The following is a 25,385-nucleotide window of genomic DNA, read 5'->3' as shown; positions in this document are numbered from 1 at the left end:
GCAGTCATTATGACCCTCCCAGTTTCGCTGAAGGCTTCATTCCAAACAAGTTCAAGCTCTAGCTGTAAAATAACTGCACTCAAATGCTAAAGGGGGATAATACGCATCTTTAACCAAAGATTCCTGGCAAGGACAAACAAAATCTGGTGGTCCAGGGTGAATAGGTTCAACCAATTCAAAACTCATCCTGAGGCTTCTTACTCAGTGTGAAGTGATGGGGCTGAGCACTTGAGGGGTCTTTAATAGGGACTGATTTGTCCTGAGATCAGATTATTTCTTGTATGAGTGGATTAGTTACCCACACAGTAGGTGAGTCTGGCGTCTTTCCTTGCTCACTTGCACTCCCATTCTTCCTGCCATGGGTTGGAGCAGAACATGGCCCTCTCCAGAAGTCAATCACTCACCAGAACGACATTCTTAGACTTGCAAAGTCATGAGTCAAATACACCTCTGTACTTAACAAAGTACCCACAATGTACCTCTTTACTTTACAAAATACCCATTTTTAGGAATTTTGTTACTGTGCCCAAAACAGACAATAACTTCTGCTAATGGAGAAGATGACAACGTACAAAGAAAGCCAGGGGCCATGGCCTCACCAAGACCTTGCCAGTGGCATACTCACCCCTGCACATGAATTCGTAAGTTATGCATTCTGCCATCTGATGAGGCAGACACAGCAGAATGTTGAGATAACCCAGTCTATGATAGAAGAGAAAGTGATGTTCTCACTCTAATCTTCCAGCTTACTAGCACACTAGGTAACATGAAGGAGGGAGAAAGATGAGAGTCTCAACAGAATGCACACTTCACAAAGGCTAGCCCACAAATGCATGCAGTCTGAGACCTGCCCAGGCAGAAGGAACAGCATCAGCAGACTTTAGATCTTCCCAAGCCCCCACATCCCCACCCTACAGTCTCAGTTCTGTGTTCACCTGTAGTGTTCAGACTCATGGCTGTGGGGCTCCTTCTAGAAAAGCTTTCATTCACCATACTAGATGAACTGCTGGAGCCCTCACAGTTTCCTACTATGCACAAAAGTACAGACAGAACATGAAGCAATGGATTTAGCTCATGCCATGCATGGTGAAATGTTCACACTTGCACATAATTCTTTTTAGAAACTGTCCTCATTCTCCATACTGAGTCTAAGCTCAGCTTCATAACTTTTGAAAATCGGCTGGGCCAACAGATTAGAAAGGAGGCTCAGTTCAAGCTGATAAACTCCTGGGCTATGAGTCTTCATCCTTTCTGCACCAATGAGAGGAAATGAAAGAAGCCATAGGAATTGCATGGGCTGTGTCTCTTACTTTCTCTCCTCAACTCTGCCTAGGTCTATAGACACAAAACTACATTTTTACAACTGGGATGGAAATAAATTTCCAAAGCATATTCTATACTAGAAATGCACCTTGGATTGCATTGATGAATCAGAACTCATAACTACATTTTAGTCAAAAACAAACAAAAATTTAAGGTACATATCAGTAAAATGTCACCAGCTATTTCTCTGGGAACAACAGGGTCTTCTTTACTGATTGCATGTGTTTTATTTTTGAATGTTCAAAGGTTCTTCTTTGAAGAAATCATGCCATTGGATTATTATTTTATTGTTGATATTCAATGATGCAAAAGATGCCATTTCCACGCTTATCCCCAAATTTTATGTGTGAAGCCCAAATTCTGAGACTGCTGATGTAAGGCTTCTCACTCCCAGCTTTTTAGTGTAGTAAACAGATGATTTTTCCAAGTGTGCCACACTGTATGAAAGATTACACAGAGAGAAGGGGGCAGAGCCAACTCTGTGTCTAAACTTCAACAGAGCACAACTGACACCATCCCTCCCTGAGTAAGTCAGCATGTCACACTTTCTAACCTCTGCTCAACATTTCACCGTTTTAAGGAATTTAGATGAAGGACAAGATGAAGAGGGTTTATTGAATTGTTTTTCATTGCTTTAAATCTATAGAAATACATCTTAGATATGCCTATTAAAGATGGGTGTCTACGTGTTACTTTACCACATGGGTTACATTCCAGAGACACTCACATAGGTAAAAAATAGTGAGTTGTACATTGCCAACAGCATAGTAAGGCCATCTAGGATCTTTTCTATGTCAGTATCTCTGATTTCTTTTTAAATAGTATAAATCTTTTGCCTTTTACTAAGTCAGTGTCAACTGTATACACAACTGCATATACACTAGGTAGATGTTTTCAAAGACGTATTTGTGTTCAAGACCAATAATTCCTAGAGTATGCCCACTCTTCTTTGAAACTACAACAAAAAACCAAAGATGTTAAACATGAAACTTACATTGTACAGAGTGATAGAAGAGACTAAATAACTGATATCTGTATAAATGTTGAGGAAACACTGCAGAATGAACAAGTTTAAGTCTGCCCCCGACAGACTTGGAGAAGCCCAGGGCTTCTGATGATTCTCATGAAAGTCTCTGAGCTAGGGAGACTATTCTTGACAAACTGCCTGGTTACATTTATTCCAAGCTCTCAAATTCATTGAAATTTTAACTTTGCTTTCAGCATTAAAATCCTCAAATGGAAACAATACACTGTTAGTTCAATTACTTTTCCCCAAAGCCTCACAGGAAGAGCAATTCTGGGTGCCTTCAGTAGGTAACACTAAATGTGCCTGTTCTGCCAATCAACCTAAGCCCATGAGCAGTAGGCATCACCCAACAAACAGTTCTTGCCAACCCTTTGTAGATGTCCCTTCACAAACTAGTGTCTCTGGACTGCTTCTGTCTGCTGTTTTCATTCTCCCCTTGGTCATAAGTGGACTCTTATCTTTCTCTCCCATTAAATCATAACAAATGCATCACCTCCAGGTATGACTAATGACTCTCCTTTAAGGATCTTCTATTCTGTCTAAGTGGAAGGGTGAATTGGCACTTACTGTCTAGGAAAATCAGAAAGATGCTGAACTAATGAATACAGTTAATTTGAATTCTCAAGTGTAGCCTAACAGACCAAGAGCTGTGAGAAAAAAAATCAGATATCCTGACCTTTTAAATGCCATCTAAAGTGGAATGTGAGTGTATGTTTTACTTCTGCCTATAATATCATAATCAGAATAACTGGTTTAATTAGTTTTGTTTGCAGTAAGCTGGGTTATTAAAAGCACAGCTTCTTGAGAGCAGTTGGTGTTGCCATCTGGCTGGTCCCCTCGCTCCTGATCCCATTCCCTTCTGCTGCTTGCTGTCCAGAAGTCGACACTTCTCCAGACACATAGCGTGTTGGCAGTTAGTATAAGTGGGTGTGTAAGGACTGGATGAAGGTCAGTCCATCTTGCCAAAAAATGCATCTCAGGGAAGAATGCGGCCTAGGGGCAAGCAGAGTCCATTTGAGCAGCAAGGTTGCTGGACTCCAGGCTAAGAATGAGAAAATTCCCCTCATAAAAATGAATTTGGGGGGCTGGAAAGATGGTTCAGAGGTTAAGGGCACTGGCTGCTCTTCCAAAGGTCCTGAGTTCAATTCCCAGCAACCACATGGTGGCTCACAACCATCTGTAATGAGATCTGGTGCCCTCTTCTGGCCTGTAGGGATACATTCAAGCAGAACACTGTATACATAATAAATAAATAAACCTTTAAAAATTGACCAGAAAGCCAGGCAGTGGTGGGGCACGCCTTTAATCCCTGCACTCAATAGGGAGGCAGAGATAGGTAGAGGTGAGTTTGAGGTCAGCCTAGTCTACAGAGTTAGTTCCAGAAGAGGCTCCAAAGCTACAGAGAAATCCTGTCTCAAAAGAGAGAGAGAGAGAGAGAGAGGGAGGGAGGGAGGGAGGGAGGGAGGGAGGGAGGGAGGGAGGAAGGAAGGAAGGAAGGAAGGAAGGAAGGAAGGAAGGAAGGAAGGAAGGAAGGAAGGAAGGAAGAAAATGACCAGAGAATCCTGGAAAATATACTGAACTCAAACTTCTCAAGGTCCTGGTCTCCTTTAGAGCATTTGCTAAGCTAGGGTCTATTATCTGTCTCACAGTCTCATTCCATGTCTCTCAGTTTCCAAATTTTTCAACAGAAATGAGACTAAAATGGTTCCATTTCTATTAAGCAACCCTACATCAAGTGGCCTTGAAAGTCAGAACAAATCGTGCCCTCTTCATAAAACTGCTCTGTGCTCTAGAAGTAACTAGTTCTCTAGTTCTTTACCAACTTGAAACCAGTCTTGAGCAATTAATTCATCTCGTTTTCTTCTTCAAAAGACTGAAGGCTTGAATACTTTGATATCTCTAGTGCAGAGAGTTCTATAACTAGGTCTTATGATTATGAGTTTCTAAACTGAACTTAACTACACTGTCCTAATTTCTATTTATAACATTGAAATAAATATCTAGCCACAACTGAATTTATAATAAAAACAAGTAACTACATGTGTGTTTGTGCATCTGCACACATACACTGGGGGAAGGAATATTTTCCAACCTGGGCCAGTTCACCACCACTTGGGCAACCTGGTAGTCCCCCACTCATGGAAGGCCACTATAATGATGCTGAGCTTAGTGAGGACATTCTATCATCATAGCACACTATTGCCAAGAACTCCTAGATTCAAATGATTCACCTGCCTAAGCCTCATTAGTAGCTGAGACTATAGGCATGTACCACTGCACCCAGTAGAGATACTTTCTAAGACACAAAAAAGTGATTTTGTCATTAAGCAAACATCTGCATGTTCTTAAGTAAACCTAGATAATAACACCAGCTAAACACATAGGCTACATGGTATATTCCATGGCTCCTACACTGCAAGTTACCATCCTAAACATTTAGGTAGCTATAATACAATGCATCTGAGTATGCTGATTACTGACTTGTTCCTCATGACTTGATTGGCCTGCTTTCTTATACAACCCAGAACCACCATCTCAGGGATGATACCACCCACAGTGGGCTGAACCCTTCCACATCAATCATTAATAAAGAAAAGTACCCCCACAGACTTGACTACAGACAATCTGATGAAGGCATTTTCTCCATTGAAGTTCCTCTTACCACATAATTCTAGCTTATGTCAAGTTGACAAAAAAAATGGGACAAACATGCAGTTATCTGAATAAGAATGGCCCCCACAGTCTCATTTGCTTGAATGCTTGGTTCCCAGTTGGTAGAACTATTGGATAAGGATTAGGAGATATGATCTTTGAAAAAGTTGTGTTACTGGGGGTGGGTATTGAGGTTCCCAAAGCCCATGCTAGGCCCAGTATCTGTTTCTCTATCTCTTTGTGTGTATGCTCTATATCTCTCTGTCTGTCTTTCTCTCTCTCTCATTTTTTGTCTCTGTCTCTCTCATGTGTGTGTGTCTCTCTCTGCCTGCAAGTCTCTCTGTATGCCTCTCTCCATTTTTATCCCCCCTCACCCCTTTCACTTGAACTTGCCTATCAGATGTCACCTCTAAACTACTGCTTCAACACCTTGCCTGCCTGCCTGCTGCCACATCTCTTGCGATGATAATCATGGATTAACCCTCTGAAAGTTAAGCAAGTCCCCAGTTAAATGCTTTCTTAAAAGTTGTTTAGATCATGGTATCTTCTCTCAGCAATAGAACAGTAATGAAGATACACATCTTTCAATAATAAGTTTTAATATTTATAGCCTCAATTCTCCAATAAAAATACACAACAAACAGACTGAATAGCTCAATAAACAAAATCCATATATCTTTTGATACACAAAGAAAACATCTTAGCTTTAGATGGTTGTTGTGTAACAGCTTCCCCCAAAATAAAACATTCTATGTTATAGGAAAACGGTAAGGTAAACAACTCCAAAATAGCTTCAGGAAATCCCTAAAACTGACTGGATGCACCAACCCCCTCCCTGCCAGAGGAAAGAATAAAAGAATCTCTCTCAGACAAACCAAGTCAAGCTAAAAAAGACTATGAGACCAAACCAGGTGTCTAGAAGAAGCAGAAATCAGCAGAGCTACCTAGATGAGGTTTAGACCGGAGTCACACGAAAAGAACACCTCCAGCCTGCTGAGCTGCCTGCAAGTTGTGCAGTGTGCTACAGGTTCCCAGATGCTGTCACCCATGCTGGGGTGGACCTTGGTGAAACATCTGTCTTTGAGTCATTTCTGCTCTTGTAAGAAGTCCTTCACCAATATTCCTGTAAAAAAGAACTCTCAATAGACTTCATTGGTACACCAAGTTGGACTTTATCCATGCGATGGTCTGTCATTAGTTCTCAATCTGGGGTGAGTAGATGTGTGTCTTATACCTCCCCAGGAAAAGTTCTGTCACAAAATCTTGAGCACCTCCTTACAGTGAAGGCATGGACAAAAGTGCTCCAGTCAAACAGGCCGAAAACAAGAGGTTTTTCTATCATATCTGGCATAGCAGGTCTCAAACTAAAACTAACCAGAAGATATCAAGAAGGACACTTCAACCTAACTAAAGAAACAATTAGCCAAGACGATATATTATCCTAAGCATATGTACACCAAACTTGAGTGCACCCAATTTCATATCACTTACTGGAATTACAGACATATATTTACATAAATCCAGTAACAGTAGGTTATTTCATCTCAATATACCCCATTAAAAAAATAAAACCCTAAGCAGAGATACCCGAGAAATAACTGACAATACATGGAATGAACTTAACTGTTATCTACACAATATTCTATCTAAATACACAGCAGAATGTGAAATGTTCTCTACAACAGACCAAAAAACAGGCATCTTCATAAATAAAACAAATCTTACAGTTTCAGAGAAACTGAAATAACTTCATGTATCTTCTAAATCATGATGCAATCAAGTTAAAAACTGACAGAAGACAAATCTAAGAGCTGATTCCCTGAGAAAATGAACAAGACTGACAGACCATTGGCCAAACTAGACAAAAGAATATATTGGGGATGAATAAGAAAGGAAAGGTTTTGGCTAAAAAGTGATATGTTCGTGTCAAGTTAACAAGGGGTCCATTGTGCTGACTAATTTTATGCTAATTTGACACAAGCTAGACAGAACCTCAATTGAGAAATCGCCTCAATAAGATAAGGCTAAAGGCAGGCCTGTATTCAAAATAGCTAGGAAGCAGAAACAACTTAATTGTCCTTCTATTGACAAATGGATAATGAAATATGATACATATCACTATGGAATACAATTCAGATGTAGAAAAAAGTGAAATCATGAATTTACAGTTAAATGGATAGAATTAGAAAAGATCATATTGAGTGATAACTTTGATTCAAAAAGACAAACATCGTGTTCTCTTATCTGTTGTTCCTCGCTCTAAATCTTCAAATGTAAATATATAACCTGGAATAACTTCAGAAACCAGGAAAATAAAATGGAACCATATGAGGGGAAGGGTCATAGCAGGGTATAAGTGATCTGAAAGAGGAAATAAGGGAAACCACGAGAAATCTTTAGTTATGGCGGATAGAAGGTGATAACTACAAGAGGAGGGAAGAAAAAAACTAACAGCAGGGATGTCTAAAAAAGTTCGAAGGAATCATAGTATCTTCAATCTATGTCTTAGTTAGGGTTTCTACTACTGCGATTCAACACCATGATGAAAAAGCAAGTTGGGGAGGAAAGTGTTTATTTGGCTTTTGCTTTCATATCTGTTCATCATAAACGGAAGTTAGAACAGGAACTCAAACAGCTCATGAACCTGGAGGCAATAGCTAATGCAGAGGCCATTGAAGGATGATACTTATTGGCTGGCTGTTCATGTTTTGCTCAGCCTGCTTTCTTATGGAACACAGAGTCACCTGCTCAGGGTGGCCCCAGCTACAATGGCTTGGGCCCTCCCATATCAATCACTATTTAAGAAAATACCCTATAGGTCTACCTATAGCCATATTATTGAGATACTTTCTAAATCAAGGCTCCCTCCTCTCTAGTAAATCTAGCTTGTGTCAAGATGACATAAAACTAGACAGCCCAATCTACCTAAAATTATATATACCATATATAGGTCTATGTATACATATACATATATAGTTTAAACAAAGTGATCCTATCTGAGCTAACAATAGTGCCCAAAGAACCATCTAACAAAAATCCCAAGACCAAGCATGAGAAGTTCCCATTTTGAGTTGTTGGTCAGAGATATCCGAGTGACACTTAAAACATTATAGGATATTGGTGTTGCCCTTGGTTGCCTTCCAGAGGTTGTGGGCCAATCCCTATTGACTAAAGACATGCACTTGGAATATGTGCACAAGCCCTGGAGGACTGAACTGGACTCTGACCTGAAAGCTTCCTCCCTGAGAACTGAAGGCACCAGATAAGCTTCCAAAAGAGCAAAGCAACGAACAGTCCTACCCAGTTATAATTCGATAAACTAAGTCAATGACCAGTATAACATGATATCTCTAAGAGTGCAATAGTGGCAAGCACACTTTGTCACTAACCAACAACACTCTAACTGGATTAAAGTTCAATCAGTAACAGGGAAACCATGCCATAACTGGAAACCTAGCCAACTATTCTCAGGGCTAGTGAAGTTGTAGATCTTGGAGGAAAACCTAAATTGCCACTTACTAAGCCAGCATAATTCCTGATCTACATTTGAATGTTTGACTATTTATCCTTATACACACAAGTATAGCTTTCACCCTTCAGCAAAAAAAAAAAAAAAAAAATGAAATGAAATAAAATTTAAAAGTATTCTTGCAATAGACAGAGACCATTACAGATAATCACAATTGATCAAAACGCTTAGAACAAGTGGGTGGTGCACAGCCCCAACTGATATATCTACAACACAACTCCCATACCTAAGGCTCAGGGATCATAGGGGAAGAAAGAGTAGAAAATGTGGGAGTCAGAGGAACAGGAAGCTTGCCGGGAGATTTCATCTCCCAGCAATGCCAGAGATGCTACAACTATGAAGTCTCATCAACTGTCATAACAAGACCTGAGCAACAATGACAATAGATGCATTCACATGGAAGAGGAACTGTCATGAGGCCTCAATCCTAGGTAAAGAACTATAAACACCTAAGGAATTCTGAAAGCAGGAGAAAGAGTCTTTCCCAGGAAAGAGCCCCAAAATTGGTTATCCAATACCTAGTGGTCAGACCTGAAATTATATACATACAAGTAACATTATTCATACTTAGCAGTTTGTATTTATGTATTTAGGTACATGTATACACATGTAACAAAGACACAGAGGGAATGAATTTGATAGAGATAGATGCATGGGAAGGGCTGAAGATAAGAAAAGGAAGGGGAACATGATTTATTTCAATTTTATAAAGGAAAGCACATATTTTTAAAGATGACAGTTAAGGAATTCTATAGCTCAACCATACCACATAGAAGGAAATGGGAAAGGGAGGAAATAGGAAAGTCAGAGAAACCATAAAAATTATTTGAGTATAGCCTTTGCATAACTACAAAATCCATCATTTTTTGTCCCAGAGAAAATCAAGGAGACCTGAAGTTTTGAAGGTTCTGTTCCTGAAGTTTCTTCCCTACTAGTCTTAGCAGCAATGGCTCCTGAATACACAGGACTGGGAGTATTGATGTGAACACTGGAAGTAAACAGCCACATTACACAGCCCAATTATCACCTTTCATCTTAAAGAGGAGAGGCAGCCTTGACTGAGGGGATAAAAAAGCAGCCTGCTGTGCCCTCCACCTCCCTCCTGCCTCTCTGCCACCCAGGGAATGCTGCTGAAGAAAGAGCATCTTCTTCCTCCTGGAAAGCCTTACATGGGCTTTCAAGAATGCAGTTTTTATCAGGCAGTGCAGGAACTTTAACCTCAGGGATGAGAAACCCCCATAAATTTGTGCCGAGATCTCATGCATCTGTTTTCAACGTTTTTATGGTCCACTACTGTCAATTTCTTAAAATCAGCCCATTTCAGAACATGAAACGATCCTTAACACATATGGGATTTAAGTTCAAAATTAATTTAAAAATATATACAATGCTGATTATACATATGATGTGTTAAAATATCTTGAAGTGTAAGGCATGCTTATGTCAAAGTATCTTAAATATAACTATTTGAGTTCTTCTATTACAGAAACATTCAATTACCCGAAATATAGTCTAGACCTGGGAAATAAAGAATAAATATTGAAAAGGCAAAATGGGTGCATGGGAGATGGTTGAGTTGGCAAATATAAGGGCCTGTATTCAGATCATACACATCTGTAATTCTAGCAGGCAAAGACCGGCAAATCTCCAGAGCTTGCTGACCACCAGTTTAACTAATAAGTAGGATTAGTTAAACCTGGTGTCTCTGGATTCAAGAAAAACAACATCTTCAACAATATAGTGGGTGAGGTAGAAGACAACAGAGGTCAATGACTGCTTCCACATGAATGCTCTCCCACACATAAATACACACCAAAGAGAGAGGAAAATCAAGGGAAAGTACACAGAGACATCGCTTTCCTCACAGAAGGACAACTCAACATCATTTTCTTTCTTAGACACACAGTTATAAACAGTGTGGCTATCTACTTTCCCAAACTACAGTAGATGATCAGAAATGACGGTACGACTTAGGCCTGCCTAAGATGGAAGGGAGTACCACTGAGAGCATGATAACATAGTATCACATCCCAGCCAGGAACAGGAATGCAGTGTGAGAAACGCTAAAACCTACTGTCAGAAACTTCAGTCTGGAAAATGTGTCCCCATCAAGCACACACTGGCCCTGTGGCGCTACACAAGACAAACGCTATGGCTGTTTCTCATAACTTCAGAAAAACTTGGGTTCACATTTTTGTTTCTGACCAGTGAAGCTTAACTAAGATTCCTACAGCAATGCTTCAGAATGTTACTGAGTTATTGTTACTGAGTAGGCAGCTCTGTATATGTTGTGTTCCACAGTATTTACTTGTTCATATGGTGATGGGCATCCACCCATGCATCTATAGCCCTGGGTCACTTTTTAAAGGCATTTACTTGATGACCCTTAACAGCTTAAAGACTTGTATTTCCCAGACTTTGCTCTAAATTCTAATTCAATGATCCTGTTATTTCTATTACATCTTCTAAAAGTTGCAATTGCCAGAATATAAAAATATGGAAGTGATTTAAATTGGGTGTAAACAAATAGATTCCTCATAAATGGAAAGAGATTCTTGATTGAATTCACAGCAACAATGCATGTGGCTGGGTGCCAGAAATGCCAATGTGGCATTTCAATATTTGCTTGACTACAGTTGAGTGTTTGGCATTGCTCAGATATAATATTTGAGTTATGTAAATGTACATAAATACATACACATAGCAAATATGAACAATCTTTCTACTGAAAAGACTGGCCACCTAGATTAAAAGAACATACACACTTTGTGGAATCGACTCCAGTGGAGGGGAAGAGTAGTGTCGCAGCACCAGCTGGTACCTTTCTTTCCGATGGCTTCTCAGGGACTCTGGGATTTTCATACACAAAAAGCATACTATTTGGAATAGTTTTTGTCATTTAATCAAACATATTTCATGATTAATGCAACATGCTTTGCACATAAAGCATGGTACAATAAATCCTACTTTTCAATGCATCTTAAAGTGAGCTAAACCATCTAAGTTTTCCAATTGCTTGCCTCTTAGATGTTTGTGATTTTAATGTCATTCAATCAAATGGCTTTTACAATTAACGCAAAATGCTTTACATATACAAGTATGATTCTGCTTTTCAAAACTTCTTCAATTGATTTCCTATCAGAGTACATATAAGGTTACCAAATCATGCTAAGATGGTAAGAAAAAGGGCTATCCATTCCATTAACTATCTAACACAACATAGATGAGATGAACTCAGTTCTAACATTGCATAACTGAATATCTCTCAAGAATCCTTCGATTTCTTCTGTCTGGATGCATGAATATGTAATGCTGTGGCTTTTATTTTTAAAGCAAAATAACAGATTTGTAAGAGTCATTATTTCTGCTATCAAACTCCACTGTATAATCCAGACAGCCTTGCCCCGGAGAATCCTGCAGAGTTCCTTCTACACAAATTATCTCACACTCAAAAATAAAGCTACGTTCACATGGTCTTCGTTATTTATTAATGACCTTGGTATAAAACTAGGAACAGTATAAAACTCTGGGTAAAACCCAATGAACTGGGAAGTTGAAATACTGCCTTGTCTTGCGGAAAACATTCAGCATTGCAGGACTTGTGTGATGTATATACACCACCAATAGCCACTTGTGAATGAGACAGAAGGCTATATTCATTTTCCAGCTGGACATGAAGCCTTTAAGTGGTAAAGCACTCCTCCACTGCTCACATGTCAGCTTTTCCCTCTAAATAGCCAGACAACCATCAACCAAAACCACCAGCTTTTTCTACCTCAAACCAGTTGAACGTCCAGACAGCCCTGACCTAGACATGAGAGAAGGGGAGACTCACAATACCTGCCCTATTCGGTCCTTCTACTCATGGGGTCAGTCAAAGGAAAGGAGAAATAAACTTTCTTCTTCCCAGAATGCTTTAGTGGTGGTTTTTATGCCAACCCACGGCTCCTTACACATGGAGTGGTTTTCTCCTGGCCTGGTCACTCACACCACTATCAGTGCTTTCTGCAGCTCCCAGTCGATATCATCTACAAAACCTCAACAGCTGATGTTTTCAATGCCACAGTAAATTTAATCTGCACCCAGGTTGGAAACCAGCACAATGAAGAATAGTTTATAAATCTGGGGTATCCAGAATTACAGCACTGAGGAGGTATACCAGGAAACAGGAATATCACTAAGCACAGGCTAGCCTGGGCCATGAAGAAAAGCTTACTTTAATTTTGTCCCTCCCCCAAACTGGAAGGACTGGTAGTATCCAGATGCATTTTTTCCTGTGTAGGAAGAAGGGACATGATCTCTCTTTTTGTCACTAAAAAATCTCTAAACCACCAACACAAGCAGGAGCAAGAAACTCTCAAGAGTTGGGCATGTAACTCTGCCATCCCTACCGATGAGGCCAAAGTTTCTCTAAAGCAACCTGACTTATTCCAAGTGCAGGATTCTTTGTGTGTCCTGGTGGGTAAGGTGATGTAGGAGAATACAGTTATTAACCATTGAGATGTACTCAAAAGCAACGGAGCAGAGAACCCCTGCTTGGTCAGACAACACGCAGGCCTCCAGAAGTTCAGGTAAGTCACCTGCCAGTGGGCTTCCTCAACTCTCTCCATGTCCCACTCAACCCTATCCCCAATCTGTCCACCGTTCCTCTTGCTATGGACCAGCCCCTAACTTGGGCAGAGACCCCTTGCTTAACCAGAGGCCACACTTGCTAGAAGACAAAAGAGGAAACAGAAATCAAGGAACAAAACACCAATGCAACAAAGACAAACTCAGAAATCCGCACCAAGACTTATAATCACCACAAACCCAGATGACTACATAATAGTGTAAGGGACACAACCAACAATAGCTAAGGCAATAGGTCACTACCAGAGGCCAACCATTCTACTACAGCAAGCCCTGAATCTTCTAACACCATTGAGACACAGAAAAGGACCTTAAAACTAATTTTATGAAAATGATAGAGGTCCTTAAAATGGGAATGAATAAATCCCTTAAAGAAATTGACAAAAAGACAATTTAGAAAGCCAGGGAAACACACACACATGTACACACACATACACACACACATAATGGAAGAAATGAATAAATTTCTTTTAAAAAGCCAAGAAAGAAGAAGGGTTCTGGATGCAAGCTGGGTGGGACAAGAGAGAGGCAGTATGCAGGGTGTAGAGCCCCTGCAGGGAGCCCAGGGAGTATAGGGTGGGGGATGAGGAACTTCAGAGTTCCCTGTCCAGGGCTGCTTCCGCCGCCGCCGCCGGTCACAAACTCACCCTGCTGCTGTCTGGAGCTATCCAAGGCCAGCTGGACTGGGACTGAATAAGCATGGGTTGAAACTGGACTCTCTGAACAAGGCGGACAATGAAGGCTCATGAGAAGCCAAGGACAATGGCACTAGGTTTCGATCCTAATACATGAACTGGCTTTGTGGGAGCGTAGCCTGTTTGGATGCTCACCTTCCTGGACCTAGATAGAAGTGGGAGGACCTTGGTCTTCCTGTAGAGCAGGGAATTTGTACTGCTCTTCAGTATCGAGAGGGAGGGGGAGTGGACTAGGGGGAGGAGAAGTGGAGTGGGGATAGGGGGAGGGGAGCGGGGGGAGGGGGCAATATGTGGGAGGAGGGGGAGGGAAATGGGAAACGGGGAGCAGTTGGAAATTTTAATTAAAAAAGAAAAAAAATAAAAAATAAAAAGCCAAGAAAGTCAAGAAAACAAATTAACAGTTGAAGGAAACTAATAAAACTGTTTAAGACCTAAAAATGGAAATAGAAGCAATAAAGAAAATGCAAACTGAGGGAATCCTAGAAATGAATCTAGGTAACTGAACAAAAACTACAGAGGCAAACTTCACAAACAGAATACAAGAAATAAAGAGAAAATCTCAGGCATTGAAGACACAATAAACAAATCAATATATCAGTCAAATAACACATTAAGTCTAGAAAATTCCTGACACATAACATTGAGGAAATCTAGGATACTATGAAAAGACCAAATGTAAGAATACTAGAAATAGAAGAAGGAGAAAAATACCAGTTCAAAGGCCCAGAAAACCTTTTCAACAATTCACGGACGAAAAAATGTTTAACCTAAAATGAACATGCCAACAAAGGTAAAAGAAACATACAAAACACCAATATATCAGACAAGAAAAAAAAAGTGTTCATGCCAAATAGTAATCAAAATGCTAAACATACAGAAAAAAGAAAGAGGTAGGTTGAACCCGACTTTCCTGAGAAACCGCCACACTGCACACACACTGAGGCAATGGGGATGTTCTATCGGGAACTCACCAAGGCCAGCTGGCCGGGGACTGAAAAAGCATGGGACAAAACCGGTCTCGCTGAACATAATGGACAATGAGGACTACTGAGATCTGAAGAACAATGGCAATGGGTCCTTGATCCTATTGCACGTAATGGCTTTGTGGGAGCCCAGGTAGTTTGGATGCTCACCTTAATAGACCTGGATGGAGGTGGGTGGTCCTTGGACCTCCCACAGGGCAGAGAAACCTGCTTGCTCTTTGGGCTGAGGAGGAAGGAAGACTTGATTGGGGGAGGGGGAGGGAATGGGAGGTGGTGGCGGGGAAGAGGCAGAAATCTTTAATAATTAAATAAATTAATTAATAAAAAAAATAAAAATAAATAACAAAAAAGAAAGAATATTAAAAACTGCAAGGGAAAATGACCAAGTAACATATAAAAGCAGACCTATTAAAATTATACCTGACTTCTCAATAGAGATTCTAAAAGTCAGAAGGGTATCAATAAATGTACTGCAGTCTCTAAGAAACTACAGATGCCAGCCCAGACTACTATACCCATCCAAATGTTTAATCACCATAGAAGGAAAAAAACAAGATAGTCTATGAAAAAGTCAAATTTAAATAATATTTACAAATCCAGCTCTACAGAAGGTACTAAAGAAAAATCTCCAATCTAAGGAAGTTAGTAACACTGCTGAAAATTAAGGAAATAAATAATCTTCAGCAAAACCAAAAGGAAAACACACACAGAGACACACCATAACCAGAATAAATATCATCAACAATAAAATAACAAGAATTACATTTATAGATCAATGATATCTCTCAATATCAATGGACTCAATTCCCCACTAGAAAGACACAGATAAACAGAATGGATGCAAAAAGAAGATCCATCCTTCTTCTGTATCCAAGAAACATACCTCAACATCAAAGATAAACATTATCTCAGAGTAAAGGGTTAGAAGAAGGTTTTCCTGAGCAAATTGACCTAAGAAACAAGCTGGTATAGCCATTATAATAGCTTACAAAATAGACTTCAAACCTAAACTAATCAAAAAAGACATGGAAGGATTCCTCATACTCATCAAAGGAAAAAATCCTCCCAAATGATCTTTCAATTCTTGATATCTGTGACCCCAGTGAAAGGGAACCACCCACTTTTGTAAAATATTACTAAATCTTAAGTCACACACTGGTCCTCACACATTGATAGTGGTAGACTCAATATCCAACTGTCACCAATGGAAAGGACATCCAGGCATAAACTAAAAGACATTATAAATCAGATGGACCTAATAGATATCTACAGAACATTTTGCCCAAACTCACTTTCTTCAAAGTTGACCACATACTCAGTCAAAATGAAACTCTCAACAAACACAAGAAAATTGAGTTTCCCACATCCTATCAGACCATCACAGATTAAAGGTGGATTTCACCAACAACAGAAAGCCTACAAACTCATGGAAACTGAATATCTACTGAATGAAAAGTGGGTCAAGATAAAAATAAAGAAAGAAACTAAGGACTTTCTAGAATTCAATAAAAATGAATATACAAAATACCCAAATATAAGTCACAATGAAGCAATGCCAAGAGGAAGGTTCATAGCACTAAGTGACTACATAAAAAACTTGGAGAGACTTCATACTAGCAACCTAATAGCACACCTAAAAGCTCTAAAACAAAAAGAAGTAAGCACATACAAGAGGAATAAATGGTAGAAAATAATCAAACAGAGAGATGCTAATATCAATAAATTAGAAACAAAGAACAAACCAAAGAATTAATAAAATGAAGAGTTGGTTCTTTGATAAAAATCAACAAGATAGACAAAATATTTTCAAAGTACCTAAGAGACAACGAGAGAATATCCGAATTAACAAAATCAGAAACAAGAAAGAGGACATAAAAACAGACACCAAGGAAATCAGAAGAATCATATGGGCATACGTTAGAAACCTGTTCTGATCAAATAAACAATATAAATAGACCTGTAACCCCTAAGGAAATAGAAATGGTCATTAATAGTCTCCTTAAAGAAGAACTAACGCCAATATTTCTCAAATTATCCCACAAAATATAACAGAAGGAACATTGCACAATTCATTTGGCCAGAGTTACCCTAATACTCCAAACTGCACAAAATTTTAACTAAGAGAATTTCAGACCAGTTTCCCTTATGAACATAGATTCAAAATACTCAATAAAATACTAGAAAACTAAATTCAAGACACATCAAAAAATCATCCACCATGATCAACTAGGCTTCAATCCAGAAATGCAAGGATGGTCCAACATATGAAAATTAGTTAATGTAATCATGTTAAGAAATTGGCAGACAAAAACTACATAATAATCTCATTACATGCCAAAAAACGCCTTTGACAAAATTCAACATTCCTTCATGATAAAAGTTTGGAGAGATCAGGGATACAAGGGATATATCTAACCAAAAAAAAAAAAAAAAAAAAAAGCAATATATGGCAAGTTGATAGCCAACATCAAACTAAATGAAGAGAAGTTCTAGCTAGGGCAATAACACAACTGTAGGAGATAATGGGGATATAATTTAGAAAGGAAGGAGTCAGAGTATTGATATTTGCAGATAATATAATAGTATACGGAAGTGTCTCCAAAAAATCTACCAGAGAACTCCTAAAACTGATTAAGTTTCACCAAAGTGGCTGGATACAAGATTAACTTGATACAAGATTAATTCAATAGAAGTTATGTGTTTTCCAAAAATCTAACTTCCATGCAAAACATTTACTTTTGTAATTTTACATCATTCGTTGCTTTTCTTGGATGGTTTTGAACATTTATTGCTTACTTGGTGATAATTCTTTCAATAAATACAGTGTTCCAAGACAACTGCTACTAGGTTAGCGTGAAGCTCATTCAATCAGAATAGGACTATTTTTTTAACCAGGAAATTATTGTACTGAAGAAATATCTTTAAATCCACACGAATTACTTTACCACATAAAATATTTTTTTTTCTGTGTTAGGAGAGTTAATCCATCAATTTCCATGCAACCTTAATGCTGCAGTGCAGTGAACTGAAAATTACGAAAGAACTCAATGTGTATGGTCACATAGTCATGATCAAACAGATTACTCAAACTGACAAAAAAAATAACATTATGTCAGTGAGAGGTTTAAATTTCACATTAGAACTTGCCTTTCAGTAGTATTTACTTCTTAAGAAGCCACTATTGTTGGAGCTTTAATACAAAAAAAAAGACTATAAAAATATTACTGATTTTTTGCAACTATAAAAAAAAAGATTAACTCAAAACAATCAGTAGCTTTCTTATATGTAAATGGCAAACAGATTGAGAAAGAAATCAGGAAACAACACCCTTCATAATAGAAGCAAATAATATAAAATATCTTTGGGTTACTCTAACCAAACAAGTGAAAGATCTGTATTAAAAAAAAAAAAACAAAAAAAAAAACTTCAAGAATTTGAAGAAGATATCAGAAGATGAAAAGATCTCCCATGCTCGTGGATTGGTAAGATTAATTGATGAAAAGGGTCATCCTACCAAAAACAATCTATAGAGTCAACATAATCACCATCAAAATCCCAAAACAATCCTTAACAGACTTTAAAATGACGATACTCAACTTCATATCAAAAACAAAAAACCCAGGACAGTTAACCAATCCTGAACAATAAATGAGCTTCAGAAGGCATCACCATTCCTGATTTCAAGTTGGACTACAGATCTGTAGCAATAAAAAAAAAAACACAAATTATTGGCATAAAAATAGTCATGTCAATCAATGGAATCAAATTAAAGACTCAGACATAAATCTACACCCCTATGGACACCTATTTTTGGTGGGATCAACTAAGCAGGACTCATGGGAGTGACCAGAGACTGATGTGGCAATTGCAGAACCTTTGTGTATCTACTCTAAGTTCTCTGTATATATATTATGGTAACAACCATAATGTTGGCTTGGTATTTTGGGGGGACTCCTAACAATGGGTGTGGGGGTGTCTCTGGGACTTTTTCTATGCGAGATTGCCTTGCTCAGCCTTGATGTGAGAGTTTGTGCCTAGTGTTGTTGTATCTGTTGTGCTGTGTTCAGCTGATGCCTGCTCTTTTCTCAGGAGAAATGCTGCGGGTGGGGGGTGGGTAGAAGGGAACTGGGAGAGAACTGAAAGGAGTGGATGAGGTAGGGGAAGCTTTGGTCAGGATGTATTGTATGTGAGAAGATGAAAAAAAAGAAAGCAGGAAGAAAAGAAGAAGTAAGAGAGAGAGAAAAAGGAAAGGAGGGAGGGAATGAGGAAGGGATGGAAGGAGAAAAAGAAATGAGTTCAAAAGAAAGAACGTGATCATTTATGTGATCCTATTGCTTTTAGAAAAAAGAACACAATACAAAAGGGCTACTATTTGTTTTATATTTTTCTACTCTTTTTATAATAACCAACAATGTGTGCATCTGGAATTAAAATCAAAACTTTTAATTAACTATTTGTTTACTGATAATGGTGAGTGGGCAAACTGCCTCTATCTGAGATCAACAGAAAAGAGATGTTGCTTTAAAAAAGCCTGAGTCATCCAAGGTATCCATGACCTGAGCTAGAGTCCTGTCGAAAAGCAAAGTTCATCCAGCTTCATCTTCAAGCAGGAGTTGTGAAAGGAGACACCTAAACCTCCTAAGAAACAGGTCAGATTTCAACAAAATCAGGTAATAAAACCCACCTTCTCGATGCTTGGTGTCTAGTTTGTAAAGGTTTCTAGGTATAAATAGCTATTCATGGTTTCTTTAATTTCAAACCTCAAGTACAAAAAGCAACTTTAACAAATTAGCAAATGCCTTCATATTGAAATACAGTAAATGTTGAATCTACTTTAGTTTCAGAACTGGAACTCTCAGCCCTCTATAAATTAAAACAAAAATGAAACTTATAAGGAAGTACATCCACATGCAAAGATTTAGGTTAGTTTTGAAGATAGGTGCCTTTGTGTGCTGATTTTGCTTTTTGCAAACAGCTGTAAGAAATGATTCTAAGAAGGTTAAAGTTTCAAGAGAGAAAATATATCTAAAATTTACTTGAGCATTCTACTTGGGGATTATATCAACTGTGTCATCTACTAGGAAACCAGTAGATGAGAAGTTCAATAACTCCAAAGTTTGTAACTGAAAGCATGAGAGGGTTTAAAGATGTTGGAGACACAGTCAGCTGAGATGCTCCCAGGGAGAGCTCATCTGTGCACATGGGTGTGGCTATGGAAATGCAGAAAGTGGGCCCATCCTCCTTCTGGAGGACAATGCCCTGCAGGCACACAGTTTACCTGTCAGCTGCCACAGTCCAAACCACTTGCTTTCTCCCACTTCTTGTTCATGCAAAAATATGCGAGAGCTTAATCCACAGCACTCATATTTCACGCCATCCCCAAACAGAGTGGCTCTGGAAACGATTCAGTCAATCTGCAATTCAGGATTAACTTTTTGGCTGGTTCTTATCTGTTCATACACCAATGATCGTAACAAATTATGTGTGGATTTAAAAGCAGAGGAAAGTATGTTTTACCATCCATATCAAAAATTAATTTGTAATGGCAAAATAAATACAAGCTACCAATGCCCAAGTTTACAGGTTGATGACCTGGAAATATCTCATTGTGCCACTTTATTTTCCAATTAATTACTGAAATAAAAATGCAATGCAAATGTGCTTGAATCCCACTGTGGTGAGGATATCAACTCTTAGCAGAAGAGCCATTACTTAAGAATGAAAATACTTAGACACAAGAATTGAACTGGATATGAAATTCTTCAGTAATGTACTCACTGCAATAGATATATACTTAAATTATTATACTGTTATATTTTTAAAATCATTTGTTTGGCCCTGTAAGTTTATCTTAAGCAGGATAATGATGAGTCTTGCATAATATTATCTTTATCAGCATTTGACAAAATTCAACAACTTTTCACAAAAAGGAAGTCAAGGGATTAGAGAAGAAATGCACCTCAGCACAGTAAAGGCCAACAGTACAGCCCGCTGGCTCACACCATCCTCAGCAGCAGAAGCATAAACGTTTTTCTCTAAGATGCCCACTCTCATGGCTGTATTTATCACAGGATCAAATGTCTTGCTAAGGCATAAATAAGAGACATCCTAATTGGAAAAGAAGAAGTGAGGCTTCCTGTATTTGCTGATAACATGGATTTTTATATAGAAATTTTTATATAAAATCTAAGTTTCTATATAGAATCTGAGTTTTTAAAAACTCAGTAATCATATTAGGTGGTCTTGAAGGACATAAACCCAGTGTCCCCAAATAAGTAACATTTCTATTAACTACTAGCAGCTATTCAACAAAGAAATTAAGGGAGAGGGAAAATTGCACTTATACTAGAAAAAACAATAACAAATAGTGAAAAGATCTATATGGATTTAAAGAAAGAGGGTCTGGTAAGATGGCTAGCACTTGCAGTGCAGGCTTAAGGACCTTAGTTCTAATTCTCAGTCACCACGGAAACAGCCAAGCATAGTCAGCCAGCCCAGCTCTAGGGAGCAAAAGGTGGAGGACAGAAACAGATGGTCACCAGCCTGGCTCCAGGTTCAAGAAGAGACCCTTCTCAGTGGAATAAGGAGAGAGATACTTTTCATGTCCTTCCTCCAAATTCCATATATGAACACCTACATGCATACATCACAAACATACCTCACACATACATACAACTAAGGACACAAAGGGGTGAACCAGAGGTCATTCTATCATCAGGAATTGGAAGAATTAATACTGTAAAACCACTATGAGTTACCGAAAGAGTCAACACAATTGTTAGCATATCCCAACATCATTTTTCAAAGACATGGTCAAAAATTATTAAATTAAAATAAATATATTAATGACTCTGAATACCTGAAACAATATTAAACAAAAAGAACAAATTTTAAAACATGTTATAAAGAGATTATGACAGAAAACCACATAGCAGTATAAAAACTTTTATATGACACACTGACCAATGGAACAAGATAGGAAACTCCAAGAATAGACACACATATTTGATCAGCTGATTTCTTCTTTCAGAACTGAGGGCCAAACTCGGAACCTTGTACTTGCCACACAAACATTCTGCCACAGAGTCAGAAGAGACAAAGGAGTAAGCATAGCAGGTTGACTACAGGAACCAACAAGGTATTATGTATCTCAAAATAACTAAAACGGCAAACTTCACACATCCCAACATAATCATGATTGGCAAGCTGGGTAACGGACATGCTAATTAGATTGATTTAACCATGCCACATTGTATATACATGATCAACCCACCACATTTTACCCAATAAATATGTACAATGTTATTTGCAAATGAAAATGATAGTTATGTCTTAAGCATAACAAAACCAAACTGTCGTTCTTTAAAGAACCATTTTGTAAGCCAATCACTTGTCCCTCAGTGTTTTCTTAAGAAAGGTTTCCTTAAAATAGTGCATGTCCCTCGGTTTTAATTTTTTTAAAGAAAAATTTCCTTAAAATAGTGCACAGTTACGTCTCAGCTCATTAAAAAGTCATCAAGGAATGGAAAAGCCATTGTTGACCTTCCCTTTAACCCATTGTGGCCCCTGAAGAAAAAAGGATCATGACCAGTGACCCAACTCATAACAGCAGCAACCAAACTGCCTTTCTAAATGACTCTCACTCTTATGGAGAACTGTGGGGCCAAATGGCCAGTGTCCATCCTGGCACCATGACAGGGCCCAGCGTCCCCCAGTCTCCTCTCAATGTGAACAAGGAAGCAATCTGCAGCTTTGCACTTTGCCCCGCTCTCCCTTTTCACTCAGAAGAGCACAGCACACACTGGAAGGCAAGCTTCCGGCCTTGGAGAGAAGGATTGAGATGAAATGGAATCCAACAAACAAATCCCTAAGTACAATATTGAAAATTTACCCTTTTGGGTCATTGCTAACACCAGTTGCCGCCTCCACTCCTGCTTGGAGCCGGCTGCCCACAGACTCTAGAGCCATTTTCAAATAAAATGATAAATCTCAGATATCTTAAGTTAGAAAATGGACAGTTGATAAAATTCAATCATGTTCACTCCAACCCAACCATAGATAACACAAAAGAACTGTGGGAGGAACCGGACTTTTTTTATATTCTTTAAGAAATGATTTCTTTTTCAAGTTCAAAGTGATTTCAGAACCAAGATGCAGAAAATTAAGCCTCTTCCAAAGGTTTAAAAGCTCCAGTATAATGTCGCCTCAGCAAATACAGTGGGTGTTCCGCTTTCGAGCCTCTAGACAGTACACATCTTAAACAGGCACATTTAAATGACCCAGAAAGATGTCTCCTGCAGCGCAAGTACATCTTGTTCAGAATATGGCTGAGACTTTGGGGAAGACGGTGATAGGTCCTGAGTAGGGAAGGAATCATTTGTTGTATTTTAAATGCAAATAAAGGCCACAGATGGATGCCACCACTTCCAACCCAATGGGAAAAATTTTTTTTAAAAAAAATTAAGACAAAGGCACATGTTTAGCAAAACCCCTAGAGACTGTTTGGGAACATGAAATTTCTTTGTTGTTTTTAAATATTCATTTCTTCCTATATATAACTATTCACTGGATTTCAAAATCATCTGGAAGCCATGCCACAAGCGATCCCTGGTAGGAAATGGCAAACAGCTAGGAAAGCGTTCAAGGACAGAGTCGCTGAATCTATTTCTATCGAACACAGAATGCATTTCAACCTGGCAACTCAGCAGCCCCCAAGATCATCATTTCACTTCTCCTCCCTAATCCTCACACCCAAGCCCCTTCATATTATATATATATATATATATATATATATATATATATATATATATATATATATATGAGTGGTGAAGGGAACACATGATTGATTATTATCCCAGGAAATAATTATTATCCCAGGTCTCCTCTCTACGCACCCTTAGCCAGTACTCCCCTTCCCAATGGAGAGCACCTCTGAATTCCTAAGGTCTACTGAGTTACCAAGGAAAGCAGCTCCCCAGCGTGTACTGACCCACCGTTCATGCCACTGTAGACATTCCGGTGATGGGATGCTGAGTCCTCTTGAGTTGGCCGTCGGAGAGTGCCCTCCCTGCTGCCCCCGCCGCTGCCTCCGCTGCCACCTACATGTTTGTGATCAGGACTGCCCCCATAATGTTGTTTGAGATGCTCTGGGCTTGTTCCTCTGGCTCTGGGAAGGTGCTCCAGGCTCCCTCCAAGGGCATGTTTCTGGAGATGCTCGGGGCTCCCTCCACTGTGCCTGGCATGTTCGGGGCTGCCTCCTGGTCTGTGCTTCTGGAAATGTTCAGGGCTTCCGCTCAGCACATGCTTGGGCAGCATTTCCGGGCTGCTCCCTGGATGTGGGTGCCTCTGTTGCTCTGGGCTGCCTTTGCACAAGGGCTTGTGGTGCTCAGGGCTAGGTCCTTTCAGTGCTTTGGGGTGATCTGGGGTCCCGGAAGCCCTGGGTTTTTGTAGATGTTCAGGGCTAGTGCTCCTGTGCTTGGTGTGCTCTGGGCTGCCCTCGCTCCGGGGCTTCTGTAGATGCTCAGGGCTGCCCCCACTGGCATGGTGTTTGTGGTGGTCAGGACTGTCTGTGCTGCCAGTGCTGGAGGTGCTGCTGCCATCACCCACATCCCGTACATAGGGTGCAGCAGAGGCCACCAGTTGGCACAGGCTGGCCTGGCTGTCAATGGAGCAGCGGCTGCCCGCACATCCCGTGCCCTTCTCCTCGTCCAGCAGCACACAGAGCTCTTTAAGTTCCATGTTCTCCTTCACCACCTCCTCCTGCTTCACCTCGAGCTCCTTCAGCTTCTGCAGGTATAACGCCACTTCCTTGTGCATCACTCCAGCTGTGTAGCGACCCAGTCTCTGCCACTCCCGGGACACCCTTTTGCCTTTCTGCCGGTCATCATCCAGGAAGCAGCACAGGTCCCTCAGTTCCTGGTTGTCCTCCTGGAGTTTCTGGTTAATATCCTGAAAAGAGAGACGGGAGCTCAATGCAGACAGACGGAAGAGGTGGCATCGAGCCTAAACCGCCACTAGGAAGTCCCAGACCTGGAGAATCCTTACATAGATTCTCAACCTGTGGGTCACAACTCCTTTGGCGAACGTCTAGCTCTAAAAATATTTGCATCATGACTCAAAAAAGTAGCAAGATCACAGTTATGAACTAGCAATTAAAATAATTTTTTGGTTAGGTTCACCACAACTTAAGGAACTGTATTAAACAATCACAGCATTAGGAGGGTTGAGAACCACTGCATATCAGGTGAGAGACCCCCAGAAAGGTGGAAGATTGTAGATATCCACCAAGTTAAACTATAGGTACTGGTTATGGTCCCTAGGAGATACTCTGTTATTCGGTATTTTTTATCTCAGCGTTTAGGGGATAATTAATAATTATGACCCTTTTACAGAAGAACCTGGGCCTCAGGAGGCTTCATTACACCATCATAACTGTTAATCAACAGGAAATTAGTGCGCTGCACCCCAGAGACAAAGAAGGTGACATGGTAGCTCACACAGGTAATCCTGTAACCTGGGAGGCGGAAGCAGGAGCCTCCATAGGACTT

General features: G+C 39.6%; 1 protein-coding gene across 8 annotated transcripts in view; it reads right to left on the bottom strand.

The window, feature by feature from the left end:
- Ccdc85a (coiled-coil domain containing 85A) overlaps nt 1–25,385 on the bottom strand; it is a 182,536-nt gene that overhangs the window by 151,539 nt on the left and 5,612 nt on the right. For 5 of the 8 annotated variants that reach the window (XM_057772319.1, XM_057772320.1, XM_057772321.1 and 2 more), the window contains exon 2: nt 23,832–24,786. In XM_057772319.1, coding sequence (XP_057628302.1) covers nt 23,832–24,786 — 955 coding nt within the window. Of the gene's footprint in view, nt 1–23,827; nt 24,787–25,385 lie in introns of all 8 variants that reach the window. The other 3 variants (XR_009057266.1, XR_009057267.1, XR_009057268.1) reach the window with 1 other exon arrangement.

The sequence above is a fragment of the Chionomys nivalis genome, chromosome 6 (assembly GCF_950005125.1).
Source record: "Chionomys nivalis chromosome 6, mChiNiv1.1, whole genome shotgun sequence".
NCBI lineage: Eukaryota > Metazoa > Chordata > Mammalia > Rodentia > Cricetidae > Chionomys > Chionomys nivalis.
Note: the sequence above shows the minus strand (reverse complement) of the source record. Positions and strands in the feature narration are given on the sequence as shown.